Source organism: Lipophrys pholis (assembly GCF_963383615.2).
Source record: "Lipophrys pholis genome assembly, chromosome: 1".
Classification (NCBI taxonomy): domain Eukaryota; kingdom Metazoa; phylum Chordata; class Actinopteri; order Blenniiformes; family Blenniidae; genus Lipophrys; species Lipophrys pholis.
This window is the reverse complement of record NC_137635.1, coordinates 48,062,409-48,077,508: the sequence shown is the minus strand read 5'-3', so window position 1 is coordinate 48,077,508 and position 15,100 is coordinate 48,062,409. Positions and strand designations below refer to the sequence as shown.

At 45.6% G+C, this 15,100-nt stretch overlaps 1 protein-coding gene across 1 annotated transcript in view; it reads right to left on the bottom strand.

Moving 5' to 3' along the window:
- Nucleotides 1-15,100, bottom strand: part of ptprfb (protein tyrosine phosphatase receptor type Fb) — a 140,501-nt gene that overhangs the window by 50,226 nt on the left and 75,175 nt on the right. The window contains exons 11-16 of the mRNA XM_080474595.1: nucleotides 13,401-13,706; nucleotides 12,362-12,555; nucleotides 6,547-6,573; nucleotides 3,350-3,467; nucleotides 1,983-2,555; nucleotides 1,103-1,203 (exon numbers count right to left, since the gene is read on the bottom strand). Of these exons, the coding sequence (XP_080330721.1) occupies nucleotides 1,103-1,203; nucleotides 1,983-2,555; nucleotides 3,350-3,467; nucleotides 6,547-6,573; nucleotides 12,362-12,555; nucleotides 13,401-13,706 (1,319 nt within the window). The remainder of the gene's footprint in view (nucleotides 1-1,102; nucleotides 1,204-1,982; nucleotides 2,556-3,349; nucleotides 3,468-6,546; nucleotides 6,574-12,361; nucleotides 12,556-13,400; nucleotides 13,707-15,100) is intronic.

Below are 15,100 nucleotides of genomic sequence, written 5' to 3'. Positions count from 1 at the left end.
ATATCATTTTGACAGATTATTACACATCATAAATTACGAAGAATTGGAAATTGTGTACTTTTTATTGTGCAAATGTAAAAAAAAAAAAAAAAAAACACACAAAACCCCCCCCACTCGATCACACTTTGTGGAAAGTGTTAACAGCTCACCTAGGCAACCTGTGAGGAAATTACATTAAAAATGTATGTAAAATACATTTTTATCATCCTGGGGAGGAATATGTTCTGCAGTCACAGAATTTCTTAATCACGTCAAGTCTTCATATCAGATACCTTCCTCATTTCTTCCTGTTTCTCCCAAACAATTGTCCCAAAAAACATGATTTGTGTTTTTTTTTGTAAAAACATTGACACATGCACAGTACAACCATTTGGTGACGTCATTTCTGTGTATTTCTTCTGTTTCATTAAAAGCTGGAATTGCATGACAGTTCTATCACATGAATAAAAAGTTATGTTAAACACTGACTTAGGTGCTATTTTAAAATGTTTTGCACCTTTGGTAAAGCATCACTTTAAAATCCATCAATCACATCTGATTGATGGATTTAACTTAAAGTATAGTATTAGAAAGTCAAATTAAGAAACAAACCTTTTGAATAACCTGATGATAACCAGTAGTTGCACTATGCATTGAGATGTTTGCTCCTTGTGTTGGACTTCTGGTTAGTCCAACTACAGTAAATAATCTGTATGCCCAGTCATGTGATAAGTGGTTTTTAAGGTTGGCTACTTTTCAAAATGCAAGAGTTACATGAGACGTTTTCTGGACATTTCACTGTATTTTGCATCATTAAAATTGGCTTTATGTTGATATTGTAGTCATTTTATGTAGAAAGTATTTGGTTTTGTGAAAATATGATCATTTCCAACACATACACGCTGCACCACAACAAACAAAAACTTATAGTTCAAATCTAAAGGTTATTATGGCACTAATTTACTGGTCTGGCCCACTCGAGATGAACTTGGGCTCCACCTGACTATTCTTGGGCAGATGCTTTTGAAACGTGCAACTTCGTAGAATCTTTGAACATCTCGAACCTTTTACCTTTCAAGTGAAAAACAGTGGCATAGAGTTTGACTATTACACTGAGACTCACCTTAAACGGCGCCTGGGATTTGTAGTTTGGCGGTAAATCCCAGGTGAGGAGGACTGACGTTTTCATGACAGCCTTGACTCCAAAGTTCAACGTGGGAAAATCTAGGAATGGGGGGAAGAAAAAATAAAAATCCTTTGATTACCATCTGAAGTCCAACATCTTGTACACCGCAGAACGTGATCTCCGCGTGTAATTAAATTTCACACCGCTGTGAAGTGAGTAACCCCCTCAGTAAACAATGTGAACATCCTCCGCCACGATACCTTATGACCAAACTTGACAAGCCATGGGGGGGTGTTCAAAGAACATCGCCAATCGCGTTCACGCCTGATTACCGATGGCACAGAAATAGCCTTCATCTCGCTAAGCCTGTTCCATTTTTCTTTCCACCCCGTGCGCAACGAGACTCGTGCAACAGGCCGAGATCGCCGAGATTACCAGGAATTGTGCGCGGTGGCAGGAGTGGCGGCGTGTGGCTTGAAATAGGCGTCACGCACATTTTTAAATAAGAAATCTCACATTTATAAGATTATAAAATACGTGAGAAGGTACATGTTGGCTTCACATTTGAAGGTAATGAGAGGGCGGATGAGGAGGCATGGTAATGTGACTGTGGCGTGTAACGAGATTAGTGCTCTGTAAATCAATAAACACAGTGATGTACTATACTGAAGAAAATAAATGGCACTGATAAAGACGGAGCCAGATGCAGAGCCCATATGCAAACATATGGGCTCATGTATGTCGTGTGAAAGGCTTATTATACACTGCGAGTGCCTAAAGGTGCTTGTAGTTACATTTGCATGAATCAAACGCTGAAAGCAGGTTTTGAAAAGCAGATGCGTGAATGCTGAGTCAGACGTCCCGCCGCTCGTCTCACCGTTTGACATGGTCCTGCTCTGGATGCTGGGGCTGAGCGGTCCGCCGCCCTTACTGGTGAACGCCTGCACCCGGATGTCATAGGTGGTGTCGGGGTTGAGGCCGTGGATGGTCATGTGCGTGTCGGCCGTGCGGTTGGTGCTATTCTGCTGGCTGTTGATGTCCCTGAACACCACCACGTAGTACACGATCTTGCCGTTCCGCTCCGCCAGCAGCGGCGGCTCCCAGGTCAGCTGCGTGCTGGACTGCGTTAGACCCGTGACCTGCAGGTTGAAGGGGAAGCCCGACGGCACGTCCTCGGTGGTGCTGATCTCCTTCACGTAGGCCTCGCCGATGCCGGCGCGGTTCCGCGCGCTGAGGCGGAAGACGTACGTGGCGCCCTTGTGCAGGCCGGTGACAGTGTAGTGGTCGTCAGTCTTTCTCAGCTCGCGCGACGTGTAGTTTTCCTCATCGGTGCGCTTGTATTGCAGCTGGTAGCCCATCAGCTCACCCACCATCTCCTTGGGCGGCTGCCACTGGATCAGAGCCGTGTTGCCCATGGTGGTGCTGATCATCATTGTGGGTTTGCCAGGAACTAAAAAAAAAAAAAAAACATTCATTAAAAGACAAACAAAATACACCTTGCAAAGAAATCAATTTAAATACACAAGGTCTGCTATACACACTCAGATAATCATAAACTCATTCAGCTTAAAGCAGCAGAAGGACACATTTCATAAGTAATTCTTGGAGATTGTGCAATTATGTGCATTTTTTTTCTGGTTTTCTCCACAAACATATATTTTAGGTTAACTGATGATTCTAAAGAAGTGTGAATGTCATCTGGTTGTGGCTCTTCCGGGACTGTGTCCTGCCTTTTCCCACAGTCAGCTTATTGCAGACTTATAAATATAAAATATAGGCGATACATGCATACATGGCTAGTAGATCATAAACAGATAGTGGTAAATACAGCTGGTTGCTGCTTAAAAGGTGCGCAAATCAAACGCCCCCATCACTTGTGTCTTCTCCCAATTGCAGCAGTTTCGTTTCAATTTGTTTCAGCGATGAAGAAAACATATTATACCGTTTAAAATACTTGGCTGAAACTTACAAGCAAAGCAAGTTGTGTAAATTAGTTGTGCTCGATTGTGTCAATAAAGGCTGCTGAGGGTGCAGAAATCCACCCGGAAGCAAATAATATTAAAGCCACCACTTTTTGTTTACTTTATACAAAAGGACTCTTTGTATTGGTGAGGTAAAACCAGACAAGCTGAAAGACTTAAGGAGGAAGACAGACCGTTTTAAGGCCTGAAGACAACACTGTAAATAGATATTCTATATCTTAGATACTTAAAAAAAAAAAAGCCTGAAGAAACAGATTCTGACCGGCTCCGGTTGTGGTGATGACTTTAGCTTTGCTCCGGGCGCCGTCTCCCTTCGTGGTGTACGCCGCTACAGTGACGGAGTAGGTGGTTTCAGACTGCAGTCCACCAATGATGGCCTCCTGTAAAATAGAAAAATCACAAGGTCAGACGTTAAAGGGAATCAGTGAGCCTGAGCGAAACCTCTTCAGGGGAAGGAAAGAAATCACACACACACACACACACAAGCTCCCATCCCATAACAAAACCACACGGCACCCAAAAAAAAAAAAAAAAACTACAATAAGATTAAACGCCCTTCTCCATCCACGTGTAACTTCTTGATCGGTCGGCCTCTGAACAAAACATTGTAAATATTAACAAAAGAAAAGTTTTAAAAGCACACACACAGGAGCAGGAACTTTTCTTAGTGAAGAAAAACTCCCGCACCCTGTTAGGAGGAACTCTGAACCCGGGAACCAACAAACCAAGCAAATGAACCAGAACATCACCAGCGTGTCAGTGTTCATGTCTGCTGCATGGACAAGCATGAGGTTACACCCGGAGGAGCTTGGACTGTCACTACACTGCAGTCTGATTAAAAACACAAACAAGCACAAAACTGCACTTTTAGCTGTGCGACGGGAACTTTGGTCGGATTTAGAGACACTCGATTGAAATCACTGAATAATGAGATTAAATCCTGGGTGTAGTTGCTCAGCAGTCCAGGCATCTGTGACGCGAGAACACCGACACACTGGTGTGGTTGAACAAACCGGTAACTGAGCGGTCAGGAAACCAACCGAGGTGAAACATTGTTATTGGTAACCTGCTGCAGTGCTGGCACTCACATCACCAGTCTGCATCAGTCTGAATAAAAACACACACCCACACGCTGGAATTAAAAAACAGTCCGAGCTTCAACAAAGCCATGTGTAAACACACACACACACACACACACAAATGCATATACTTACCGCCGTGTATACGTATATATAGTAACCATAAGCACACGCTGCACACGCCAAGGGATGCGTGCATGTACAGACATAATTGTGCACATATGCACACACACACACACAGACGAGCAGACTCAAGAATAAATTAACGCCTGCGGCTTGAGCGCGCGCACGCACGCGCGCGCACGCACGCACACACACACACACACACACGCTGGAGTTGTCTGTTTCTGACTGGGGCCACTGAGAGGACGAACACACAGATGCCTACGAGCCTTCCTGCCGGATCTCCTCGCAAACTTCTCAGACTCGTGGACTGTTATACGGCTCCGCCTTAATGCCGTTTCTCCAACTAATGAAGTTTTAATTTCCTTCACACAGAAGAGCATTCTACCCGTCTATAAACTCCCGCTCTGTTTGCTCTCTTTGGGGACTCTTGCTGCTCCGTTACTAACCTTAAAGTGAGACATCAGGGGGTGGGGGTAAAAAGGCTAAATTACAGTCTCATGAAATGATTTTTAACTTCACGGTGGAAGTCTCGTTGCTTTAATAATACAAAATGGCTTTAACAATCTGAGCGGTGGCGGCTGCACAGATCGTTCCTCCCTCTATTCTGGCAAGGTCGATTCAGGTCTAGTAACACTTCTGAAACTCAGCAGAAAAAAAGCAAAAAAGCAAAGCTTCAAAGTTTCCTTCAGAGCAAATGCTTAGAGCAGCACCAAGGGGCATTATAGAGATTATCAAGCCGACTAGTTATAGAAATGGATTCCTCTCTGCAAGCCTCCCTGCACCGCTCTCCTCGCCAGAGTGGAAAATATGAGGAAAAAAAGAGTCCGTGTTGTTAAAACAAATAGAATCTCTTCAGATTACTTCCTGCAACATACTGTATGACGTAGTCTTTCTCAATGTAATTGTCTGAAAAAAATTAAAGAAAAAAAATACTGCTTCAAAAATCCCATCCCGTCCTGCGAGTAAGTCGCAGGTCAGCAAGGCATGTTAATATTTCCCAGGCTGACATCTGTCTGTGGCGAAGTCACACTGCATTAGTTACCTAGAGCGCCAAACCGCTACCGCCCAAACATGCAGGCTAAAAAAAATAAATTAAAAATAATAGTGTGAACAGATGTCCTCCTCTGACAACATCCAGCTCTGTGTCTGTCAGGTGTTAATCAACACATTAAGAGGAGCGGGAGAAGAGCCTGACTCACTCCATGTGGGTGTAGCTGGAGGATTCTTTATGCAGTGCAACCACATATCTGTTTAACTTTGCACCATCAAAATGAACACAACAGCTTTCACAACAGGCTTTTTTTTCTTCTTGCTTTTTAACTGAAGAGTTGATATATAAACAGAAAAAAACCCTCTGCGGTTGGTCACTGAATGAATTCACCACTTGTGGAGTGAAAATTCCTTAAATCACTTCTTTCATACGATGTCTTAAAAAGCTGTAAACCTATACTTTTGAAGGATTTCCTGGCCCTGAAAATAGTATTTTCTAGTCTAGCGGGCTTCTATTGAATTTCTTGACGAGGAACATTTAAGTGGCTCTTATATTTATGCGAGTGCAGTATGACGTCTAGGAGGTAATAAGCCAAAACAAAAGGGCTTGCATGACAGCCACAGAGCAGCGAGCTGCCATCCGGGGCGAATGAAAGGAACATGAAAGGCTGGTGGCAATCTGGGAAGATGTGTGGGGCTGATAAAGCGCGCGGCTCCTCCCCTCAGATAGACATGTCATGTGGAACAGTAGGGGAGACAGCAGGTTGGGCGAGCCTGATTAATGTCAGCGCCACACAGGGATGGATGACGAGCAACTTCTGACTGCACTGTACGCTCGGCGGGGGGGAATCGCTCTGCGGAAAGCTCACGAGTGGCCGGCTGCTACAGCCAGTTTGGTAAAAACAAAAAAAATATATATATTGAAATATTAGATATGTGTGCAGACAAGCAATACCCACATTTTGTATTTTTTTATTTTTTTAAGGGGGTTTTGTGGCAACTCTGAGATAAACACACACGAACACACACAGTCGAGCCCAGAAATCATCTGGACACCCGTTTCTTCCTCGCTGTGGTCATGATCTTTCATGAGGACTCACACCGAGTGGATTACAGGCATGGCTTACACCGAAATAAAAACACACAACTCAAAATCCACACACACACGCACCCACACAAACACACACAAGCACCCCCAAATTACAGAGGGGAGGAAGAGCCTGCCCTGCAAGACGACCCAGCAGCACACATGAGGGTTACTCACATGCTCGGTGGATTCCTCAATATTCCACTGATGGGAGAGAGAAGACAACATGGACACGGGGCGGGGAGAGAAATGAGTCAGAAACAACACAACGGGCATGGAAAAAAAGAACTTGTCTTTTTTTCGCAGACAGATGAATGTAGGTGTCGGCAGAGTCATGCATTAAAAACAAAAACAAAAACAAAAAAAAAACAAACAAACAACAACAAAACGGTGTGACATGAGTGAGATGGAAGAGAAGGAAAAAAATTAAATAAAATGAAGATGGCATGAAATAAATTGTAACCGAACCGAGCGACGCTTGTGAAATTCATTATTGTTCGTGATGCACTGCCTTGTTCGCATTTTCCCCTCGAATCAAATAATAACAACGGGAAAAAAAATACCAAAAAAACTCTTTCTTAATCAGAACACCTTCACACGGTATGATAACTATCGCACTGTGAACATAAACTATGCAGAGTCGCTGGAGCGTTTCCTCAAAGGGAAGGGACCTTTTATTCATTATATTTCAATATGTTTCTCAAAATGTTCTCCTTTCTCGCCGCGCTTGCCCAAGTGATTCCTGAGGGAAGTGAAAGCCCATTTCGTGCCGCGGGGCTCCGTCAGTGCCGAGCATGAAATCCTATTACCAGTGCCGCTATGCTAGCCCGGTGACACCGAGCCCCATCGATGCAGAACGCCACTGCTGGCGTTTACCAGCGACGAGCTCCACAGTTCAGCTCCCGCGGAGGAGTTCACTGAAGGGTGGCTCCGGCTGACAAGGGGCAGGAGAGATGACACCAGTGACACTGACGAGGGGGAAGAAGTGGAAAACAAGAGGGCGGGGCGACTTGGAGGACTGAGGATGAATGGCGGGCGGTGGCGGAGTCGGCAAACAATTTCATATGATCATTAGGGCGTGCAACTATTACAACGAACTGTAGAGGCGTGATGGAGGAGGAGAGAGGCCGGGGGTTTCATGGGGAGGTGGCAAATATCATATTTAACCATTACGAGTTAAAGGCTCAGTGCACCCGGAATTAATCACCTAAATTCACTTCCATCGATATTTAACTGATATAGTTTGTGGTTCGTTTGAATCCGTGTCCGTTGCTCAAAACACAAAATCAGATGAATGGATCGGATCGATCTGACACCATCAGCTGCAATCACCCAGGAATATAGATGATTAACAAAACATTGAAGAGGGTGAGGTAGTTAAAGCTGCTCTTCAAACCTGACATCTGATTTTTGCGTGTTCTGAGCCGAAGTCTCATTGTGAATGTTTCCCCGTGTGTGTCTCGCCCAGCCTCAGCTGGGAAACGCTCCAAATCCTTAAAACCCCGACTTTGTGTTTGAGATTCACTAATTAATTCTGTAAATATTACAAAGTAGTACTGTTTATTTTTTTGGTAGAGATTGAAATTCATTCTTTTTAGGTTTGAATTTAACAAAGCTTCATTTTCTGAAGGTTGTCTGCAAAATAGTATTAAATGGAAGTTATTTGTAGTACTGTTCATACAGAGAAGGAGATAATGACCCCGGAATCCTTTTTCTTCGATTAGTTTGTTTAAAAAAAAAAGGGAAAAAGAAATCTCTTTCTCTAAAAATGTCAAAGTAAACTTCGATTTTATTACAAATATCTTTAGAATAGTGGACAAAACACAACACTGAGATCCGATGCATAATGCAACAGCTGTAGGAGAAGGTTTTTGGACATTTAATTGCATTTTGCACCAGTATGCTTCAATAAGAACGCTTTCACGTTGTCATTTTCCATAGTAAATGTTTTTTTTTTTTTTTTTTACAAAAATATAGACATTTCCATCACGTATACTCTGCGCCACAACAAAGAAAAACTTTAAATTTGGAATTTAAAGGTTATTGCGGCACTATGTTGCCAGACTGACTCGCTCAAGATGGAATTGGGCTGTATGTGGCCCCTGAACTACAATATGTTTGACACCCCTGCTCTAGACAAAAGAAAGTGAGCCTGCTGCACACTGCTGATTCATCGCGCAGCAGAGAGACGGTGTTCATCATCCTCTTTTGACAGTTGGAATAGACGAAAGACAGAACATCTCCACCTTCCTCCCTGTGGAGGAGCTTCATTGCCAGCCGGCTACATGAGGCATGGGCTCGGCCTCTATAGGGTCCCAGTTGCGACTAGTCGAGACACATGGCCCATTAAAAACCGCTGCCTCATGCTCCCCTGGCATCGCAGGGCACTGAAGAGTACCATTTAAGAACAGCTGTTACTTTCCTCCGTGAATAACAGTTTGCCATGTTCCTAATTGCTTAATTTGTTTACCGTCAACTCCGTTTCAGCACGTCTGCAGAGCGGCAAACATATCAAGGTTTGTAGTTTTTATCGCAACTTGGGCTTAATCCTTTTCCATTCCAACGGCTTCCTGCTTAAGTCCATTGGAGATTTATAAATTATCCTTCATTTATATTTTGAATGCCGACGCAGGCTGAAAACACATCATTGCTGATAAGCGCCGTTTGTGGAAACGGAGCGGTATAATTTGCAGGCGGGTGAATGCAAATGTGATGACATGGGCTGAGATGTGTGGCTATAAAAATGAGAACGAGGGGGGAGCGAGTGATGTGGAAGAGAAGGAGCTGTCATGATTGATGGAGTGAAACGGGCTGAGGTGCTTCTTTCCTCTCTTTTTTTTTTTTGCCCCCACCCCCTCCCCTCCCTCCTTCACCGATTCCAATTCAACTCCAATCTGAGGCGGTGAAGGCCGTAGAGGCAGTGAAGCGTCGCCTCGCTCACACAAACTACAAAAAACGCATGAGTGGTCAAACAAAATGAACCTGGAAAGTGGTGCTGAATAAAGGCAAACTTGTGCGGAAATGTACAGAATGGCTAATGGCGTCGCACCGTTTTCTGCAAACTTTCATGGACGTGTGCGTGAAACAAACAAACAGCCCAAAGGTTGCCGGGAGTGAAGTTGCTAACTCAGGTTCAGGCCACTCCCCCCCCCCCCCCCCCCCCCCCCCCCCCCCCCCCCCCCCCCAAACAGAAGTACAGTTGCAAAAGGGTCGATAACATCGCACCGTTAACGCGGCCTCTGGTTTAAATTTAGCAGGGAAATGAGGGCGCTGTGTGGGCTCCCGCTTGAAAAGAAAAGAGGCGCTTAAATCGCCTACGCACAGGCAAGCTCTCGTAGCTCTCCTCCCAGCGTTTCAGCTAACCCTGAGAGAGGCTGAAAATACGGAGAGAAGGAGCCAGAAACACAGAGACAAAGAGACGGTGGGGGGGGGGGGACAATGATTTTGCAATCTGCAATCAGTCGGCTTGAAATTGTGATTTGAGGTCGAAGTTGAACTTGTACGTTAGGCGAGTCCTGAAAAATGCTTCTGTTTGGTTTTTTTCCTCCAGCAGGTTAACTGTGCATCTAATTCAGGTGAAAGGGTGCATGTGGGAAAGATTTCACAACACATTAGGGAAATTCGTGAGAGAAACACCATAGAATGTGCCAACACGGATGAAAACCGTCCCCCCCCCCCCCCCCCCATCTTGCATTCATCATCAATTACAGGTGTGCGTTTGAGGGATTTGCATGACTCCGGGATGAGTCACGAACTCTTCTCGGCCAGCTGGAACGCCTCCCACGATCCCAGCGTCGAGCGTGTTTGCTCATGTTATCTCTTCCATTTTTGTTCCACTTCTTGCCGGGGTTGCGTGGATGGAAAGATGTGTGAAAAAAAACCAAACAAAAAAAGAAAGCGGGAGGGATTGTTGTGAAAACCAGTTGGGCGAACACGGATAAGGGGCTATCTGTGCCGTGTCGGCTGACTGTGTGGTCTTTAATGACGTCTGGGCAGGTCCTTGCAGGTTGGCTACTCGCTGCCGCCGCATAGAGAACAATCTGTTGAGATGACTCAATCAAGGGTAACCAACCTGCACGCAAGCCTCTGGTAATTACTCAACTGGCTTTTCTAGCCGGGGAGAGTGCAAAAGGAGGCCACGTCAGAAAAAGAGAAAGAGGGAGGCGACGGGAACGAAGGTGCGAGGAGAAAGTCATCTGTCGGCCATGACGGGGGCAACGCGTTCGAGAGGTGTCCTGCACACTGAACTGGAACACGAGCGCCGTCCCGAGCGCCAAATTACAGTGTGTCTTTGTGTTTATTGTGTGAACACGGCACAAATGAGACACGGCTGCGGGTATTGTTTGCATAACAAGTGGGGGTCATGTTCAGTTCAGGATTGCACGGCGCAAAAACAAAAATCCCGGTCCGACGTGGCGACGTGAGGAAAACACTTCCAGGGAGACAAGCAGCCACCATGCCGCTCGGCTCTTCCAGACCAAACGAAGCCGCCCCGGCTGTCATGCTCTCCGGTACGCAGTCAAAAAAAACAATAAACTCTCAGCGGCAGCTGCCAGAAGCTCCTGCTGCAAAAACAAAGGTTGGTTGTTCGGGAGCTGAGGGCGCATTCTTCCAGCAGGTGTAGGCTGCGCTGCATCATCGGCCGCCGACCATGCGCACAAACGCTTTGAGCTCTCTCTGGCCACAATTAGCTAAAATTTCATCGGATGCTTGCAAATTGCACTTGAGTCCCTTGTGAGACGAGCCGCTTAGTAGTTTGACAGCCACGCGAAAAGTTATTCGTTGTGTATTTTCCACAAAATGTGGCCCGTTGCACAACTGGAATCCACAAGCTGCTGCTTATCGTCGCCCGCGCCGCAACACGTTGGGAACGTCATGTCAAGGTGACTTTAACTCCGTCTCCCCTTCTGCTGCGATAAGACTTAAGACAGCGGGGACGTTTGCCAAAGCAAACGAGGGTTAACAGCTCCACTCGAGGGCACGGCGGCGTCAGCTGCCTGGGAAATGAACCAGCAACCTGCTGCTCTGCCTAAACACTGCGGCGACCATTTATCAGCAAACACAGCTGAGAGACACATGCAAGGCTGTGCAGTTTCTCTCTTGTTTCTTTCTCTCTCTCTCTCTCTCTCTCTCTCTCTCTCCCTCTCTCTCCCTCTCCCTCTCTCTCTCTCTCTCTCTCTCTCTCTCTCTCTTTCTCTTTTTTCTTTCTCCGTGGCCTGGGAGCACTTACATGTTCAAATTAGATGCTTCTGTGGAAGGCCATCGAGGGCGGGAGCGAAAGCGTGTTCGTGCAAATGTTACTCCCGGCAAACAATCAGAAGGAGGTTCTTAAGCTGGTCTCTCCTCTCTCAAACAGAGTGGGGAAAAAAAAAAAAAAAACAAGAGTGGGGTTTTTAGTTTTAAGATATTCATGAATCTCTGAATCCCTCTTAAGGATTACAATCTCCCATCCATCTCGTGGTGTCGCACAGCTTTGGGCAACTCGGAAACGGGCTGCATTAATGTGTAAAAGGGCGGCGTCAGGAAAATAACTCTGATTCATAAACATGGTAACAAGGCAGTGCATATGTATTACTTCTCAAACTGCTAAGGGAGGTGCATTGATTCTGCTAAGCCACATTCTGATGTAACACATATAAATTATTTATTGGCTATTACTGTAGAATTAAACTGGATCTTGTAACGACAACTAATCCGAAGCCGTAGGAGAAGGCGAGCAATTTAGAGCCGCGTGTGGAGAAAAATATATCTAACAAAAAAATAAATAAATAAAAAATAGGGGGAGGGTGGATACTGCAGTCCACAGAAAGAAAATTCAGTGTGTGACACCCAGTACGAGGGAAATGAAGTGTGAACTCAGACAATGGAAGGGAATAGAAGAGCAGTGAGGAATGAGAATAAAGGAAAAGTGAACACGGGGTGCAGCCGAAGACGGGAAGGAAAAAAAGGGGATAGAAAAAGGACCGGACAAGAGTGAGGCGTCATCCAGTACCTGAGCCTCTGGCAAGGCGACGTCCATGATGTTGGGCTGGCCCCGTGGCTCTCCGTTTTCAAGCCGGGAGAAGATGACCTGGTAGCCCCGGATCTGGCCGTGCTGCTTCCCCTGCAGCGGCGGCTTCCAGGTGACTCGGATGGCCGTGGAATTTATGGCCTCGACCTCCAGCTTCCTGGGGGGCGCTCCGGGCACTGGAAACCAGACAGAGGAGGGAGGCAGGGAGGGAGGGAGGGAGGGATGAAAGAGGGGAAGACGGGGGTGGTGGTGGTGGAGGAGGAAGGAGTCAGAATATGCTGAGACGGTGATTTTTCACAGTTCACTGTGTTTTGTGATGAGGAGCCAGAAAGTATCAAAAATAATGACTCCTGAGTTTTCTGTCGACTTGGGCACAGTGTAGAAAGATCCAAGAACTGGCCATGAATCAAATCATCCTTTCCTACTTCAGACCTTCTAAGATCGCTGCGTCCCTGAAACCCCCCCGATTTGGGACAGCATGTGGTCTCGCAATGTCTGTAATGCCCTTAATTCCAGTATGAAATTAGCTGTGATGCAGCAAACTTCAAACACATTAATTATAGAGGGCTCCCTCTTAGGGAAAGCCGCCCTCTATCACACTGCAAACAAAACGAGAATAGTGTGATGGGGAGGGGGGGGGGGAGGAGGCAAGAGCGAGAGAAAGGAGAAAAGCAGGGGAGAACGGCTCCATTTCTATTTCTTAGAACGGGGGGGAAAAAAAAGAAGAAAGTTTACACAGTGAACAGGGAGGAAAGTGGTGCAGAACTGAGGCCCAGGAGTGATCAGCCTTAACCTCGATAGATGTAAAGTTTTTAAAGCGAGAGAGAACAAGCTGGAAAGAGGAAAGAAAAAAAAAAAGAAGAAGAAAAAGGTGACCCCCCGTGCACTACCGCTGCCACCTCATTAGCTGGTAATTGATCAACAGAACAAAGGGAATTGTGCAGTAAAAGTAGAAGAGGGCGAAGAAAAACAGCCACAACCAGAGATTTGACTAGTGTGAGAGGACTCTGCGGCAACCTACCATCCTCTTTGGTTCTCATCCTCACTGCGGCACTCTCAGGGCCGGGGCCCACATCAGTATGCGCCCTCACCCACACCTGATACTCAGTCCACTTCTCCAGGCCCTCCAGCACGTGGCTGGTGGCGTCGGCGCCGATGCCCGTCACCTCGTGCCGCTCTGTGTCCTCCCCGGCCAGGGCCTGGTAGCTGACTGTGTAGCGCACGATGGCGCCGTGGCGGCTAGCGGCCGGAGGCGCCACCCAACTCACCTTGAGGCTGGTGGAGGTCAGGCTGACCAGATGTACCTCCTGAGGGGGTGCAGACGGGGCTGTGGGGTGGGGAAGGGGGTGGGGTGGGGTGGAGGGGAGCAAAAAAAAAAAAAAAAAAAAAAAAAAACACACGGAGGAAGGGTACGGATCAAGCAAACAAAAATGGACTAAAATGCAAAAACAAGGAATAAAACAGGAAGCTTTTTGTAAGGTAAGCAACATGAAAATGGAATATTCACAATGGCAAGAGTGACTTTAACCTCAACACAATGGATTGAATTCTGATCATCGACCATATTTCAGTGTTTTTCCAAGTTCCTTTAACTTTAAACTTCATGGTAATACTCACAACTTAGCCTGACGGAAAATCACTTAGCAAAGAGTTTTTGCTGTTTATTCATGCTTATTCACGATCTCTGGCCTTCATAGGGACCAATAATAGTTTTACACACGCTGATACTGATTCACTTTGTAAAGTGGCGAGCATCACAAGCCATTTACAGTATGTGACACATTTATGAATATCACATTGCCATTGTTGAATACATTTTTTATTTTTTTTTGCTTTTATACGACTACAAAAAGCTTCCATGCTGCCTCCAGACTGAGAGATTGGATGCAAAATCACAACACGGGGCCACTGCTGAAGCTGCGCTTGGCACTACATTTATGCACGAGGCCAAGAAAGTAACTGGTTGAGGTAAACAGAATCTAAAATACAATACAGCAACATTTTACAAGGCAGATTCTTTCTTTTCCCTCTAGTTTATCCTTAACTGCCCTCCGTGCCGCCTCGCCCACGGAGCAGAGGGAGCGATAATGTGGCCGGAGACGTGCGAGTGTGTGAACGAGCTCTGGACGGTGTTGACCGGTGTTCACGCCTTGATGCAGGAGCTCTGGGCATCATTACAGCCGTTTGCTGCTGCAGACATGCATTAGGCAATAATTTCTGAATCAATAACAGTTATGAATATTCAGAACGCCGCGTGCACCTGGTCTGGAATCGGTGCCATGAAAAACAGTGTTTTTATTTAATCAGATGGAACAGAGTTCCTCCATTTTTAGGATTTACCACATTAGATGCAGCTTGGATTTTAGAGGCTAAGAGCGAACTGGCACTTTTTCAGTAATGCAATTAAAACTTTTTGAGATAAACAGACCTTCAGCACACTTTTTTTTTAATTTAATGGCACGCAAAATTATTGATAGGGCAGATAATGTGCACCTCATCCTTTTAGGTTCTATAATCAGCTGTGATGTCTCGACAATTTGCGAAATTATAACTAATATCTACTGCTGCTGATGCTACAATATGAAATACATTTAAACTCTCAGGTCTGGAGGTGAACTAAAGTTAAATCAAATGACTTTAGAAAATACAGAACGATAAAACAAACACAACCACATTGGTACATTTCATGCGTCTGACTGAGTCAGGAACTTTACTCAAATC